The sequence below is a fragment of the Odontomachus brunneus genome, unplaced genomic scaffold, assembly GCF_010583005.1.
Source record: "Odontomachus brunneus isolate Ranch 3 - 2012 unplaced genomic scaffold, Obru_v1 Obru_scaffold_308, whole genome shotgun sequence".
Lineage (NCBI taxonomy): Eukaryota > Metazoa > Arthropoda > Insecta > Hymenoptera > Formicidae > Odontomachus > Odontomachus brunneus.
The window spans coordinates 217,162-219,713 of NW_022639758.1; the positions used below are offsets into that span (position 1 = coordinate 217,162).

Here is a 2,552-nt window from a genome sequence, read left to right on the forward strand (position 1 = left end):
GCTTCTCTAATTACCCTTCATTAACCTTTTAACGGCGGGAGTGGTCAATATATCGACCAGCCGTCAGGTTGGCGACTCCACATAAGAAATTGATTACATTTATAGCAAAATTTCGCGTAAAATAAGAAGTCGATTTCAATTGAAATTCATTCCCGTCGTTAAAAGGTTAATAGTATAAAAACGAAACATATGTAAAACATATGTATCATATCTGGAAAACATTAATTACGTGCCCTAAGGTAAGAAAAAAAAACGCCTAAAGATAACTTCGTCGCCAGGATTCGAATATTTGCTGCCGACTTAAAAATGTTCGACGTGGGAGTTTCAATCTGCTCAGCCACGTCGCCTCTCTGGAAGACGGTTCCATCTTTAGTCATATCTGTGATACAGTCTCGCAACTCAAACTTTATATTATAATTTTTAACAAACAAAAGCCCATTGACACAAATCCCAATTAAGATGTTGATGCTTAACATCGCAGCTAGCGAACGTGCTCGCTGCGTGTCTATGTCTCGTTTAGAAATTGATTTAGCAGGTTGTGGCATCTCCTTGTAAGTAAAGAAATATATATATATAATATATAATAAAATATTAATAAAGAATTAAAAAAATGGACGTTTTAAAAATAAATTGATTATTATAAGTATTATTCTCTAAAAAGACGGAAGTTTTGAATTTTCCGTTGCTATGGACATTTGCGTGGAGAACGCGAAATAATGCATCGATTTGTCTTCGACGATCAGTAAGCGTTACGCTACGGAACGTTACGGTCAGAAGTGATCTTTAATAATACATCGCTTAACGCGGATTTTATACAGATCTTTGCGCATTGTTTGTGTGTTTTACACGTGTTAACTAAGTTTTTCACGTTGTGAAATATTTAACTATAACTATGTCGAGTCGTCGTTTTTATGATAAGTGCGTTTATATTAATTGCACGAACGAGAGATCAGCGAACGGAAAACGTCTGTTCAGATTTCCACTACCAACGGATGCGAGATATAATTTGTGGATACGTAATAGTGGCATGTTTTTATAATATATATTCATTCTGAGAATATTATAAGAGTTAATGTAGGCATATGTGTTTTTTATTGAATATGCTTGTGTTTTTTATTGAATATTTGTGGCAAGGATCGACACTTTTCGCTATGTACAAACGGTAGCCCGATTTTGCTATATTTTTTACAATGGGAAGTGTCGGCATTTCTTTCTTATATGATGCAAAAATGTTTTTCCGTGATATGTTTGATCGTGCCGAACGCGACGGCCACGCGAGGATCACGCATGCACGTGTGTCGTCGCCGCACACGATGCGTGCTATTGTTTCAGAAATCAGTTAGTCTTGAGCAGTCGTTCGAGCAGGACCCAGAAGGAGAAGTGTAAGTAAAATATATTGTTAGGTCTAACACAGAAAAGAAAACGTAAGTGTCGTAGTCGTACACGTTAAATTAGATAGAGTAAAAAACATTAATGTAAGTCATGAAAAGCTATTAGCTTTACGTTTTCCTCTGTCTTCACTTATATCTACGACTACGACGTTTACATCTCGTTCTCTGCCTTAGTCTTTACTTTGCACGATATAATTATTTCTAAGTATTGGTAACTTTTGTAATTATTGGTTTTTTTAGAACATGTCAACAACAGCGGCCACAACCACCACTACGGCGACGGCGACGTCGTCATTAGTGACGACGACGACGACGATGACGCCGACGCCGACGGTGATGACAACAGCAACGGCGATGATGATGCCGACGACGTCGGTATTGACGACGACGACGACGACGCCGGTAGTGACGATGGCGACGCCGCCAACGACGGCGACGACGGTAACGGCAGCGACGATGCCGACGACGTCGACGACGACGGCGACGACGACGGCAACGGTACCGATCGCAGTAGAGGCGGTGGCAGCCGCAGGCCAGATGCCAACTGTTACATTAACTGTAAGTTGTTTACGAATCACTCAACAGTAGTACAATTGTTGTCTGCTGAACGCGCGCAATGGTTGCCTTTAGCAGAGCAAAACGCACAGTGAGCACTTTGCGCTATGCTACTAACTGTTCTAACATTTTTTACTGAACGTTTTACGTTCTTCCAACATTAACGGGGCGGCCACTATTTTTTATACAATATTTTAATTTCCTCCACCGCACCGTACACATGTTACAAATGCGTAAAGTGCTCAATATCGTTGAACACAAATCTTACAACAATTTGTAATGTAACGCAAAGCGCTCACTGAACGTTTTTCTTTGCTGATTATTAATTACAATATTAATAATTATAATAATAACACGGACACACACGCGGCATGATAGACAATAATTTAATTACAAAAGAGTGTTTACTTTAAATTATAATAATCATGAGTAATCAAAAAGTATTTATTGTACTCTGTGTCTTTCCGAGTTGTTATTATTAATATTGTTATTAATATTCTTGTTATACTTGTTATATGTTTATATTATATTCTTGTTATGAGGTAGAGGTGGTAGAGGCGGCAGAGGTAGTAAAGGTGGCAGAGGCGTTAGAGGTGGTCGAGGCGG

General features: G+C 38.9%; 1 protein-coding gene across 1 annotated transcript in view; it reads left to right on the plus strand.

Moving 5' to 3' along the window:
• LOC116853343 (transcription initiation factor TFIID subunit 11-like) overlaps positions 1 to 2,552 on the plus strand; it is a gene marked incomplete at its 3' end in the record, with an annotated part of 30,775 nt that overhangs the window by 27,117 nt on the left and 1,106 nt on the right. The window contains exons 2-3 of the mRNA XM_032834396.1: positions 1,333 to 1,382; positions 1,738 to 1,949. Of these exons, the coding sequence (XP_032690287.1) occupies positions 1,333 to 1,382; positions 1,738 to 1,949 (262 nt within the window). The remainder of the gene's footprint in view (positions 1 to 1,332; positions 1,383 to 1,737; positions 1,950 to 2,552) is intronic.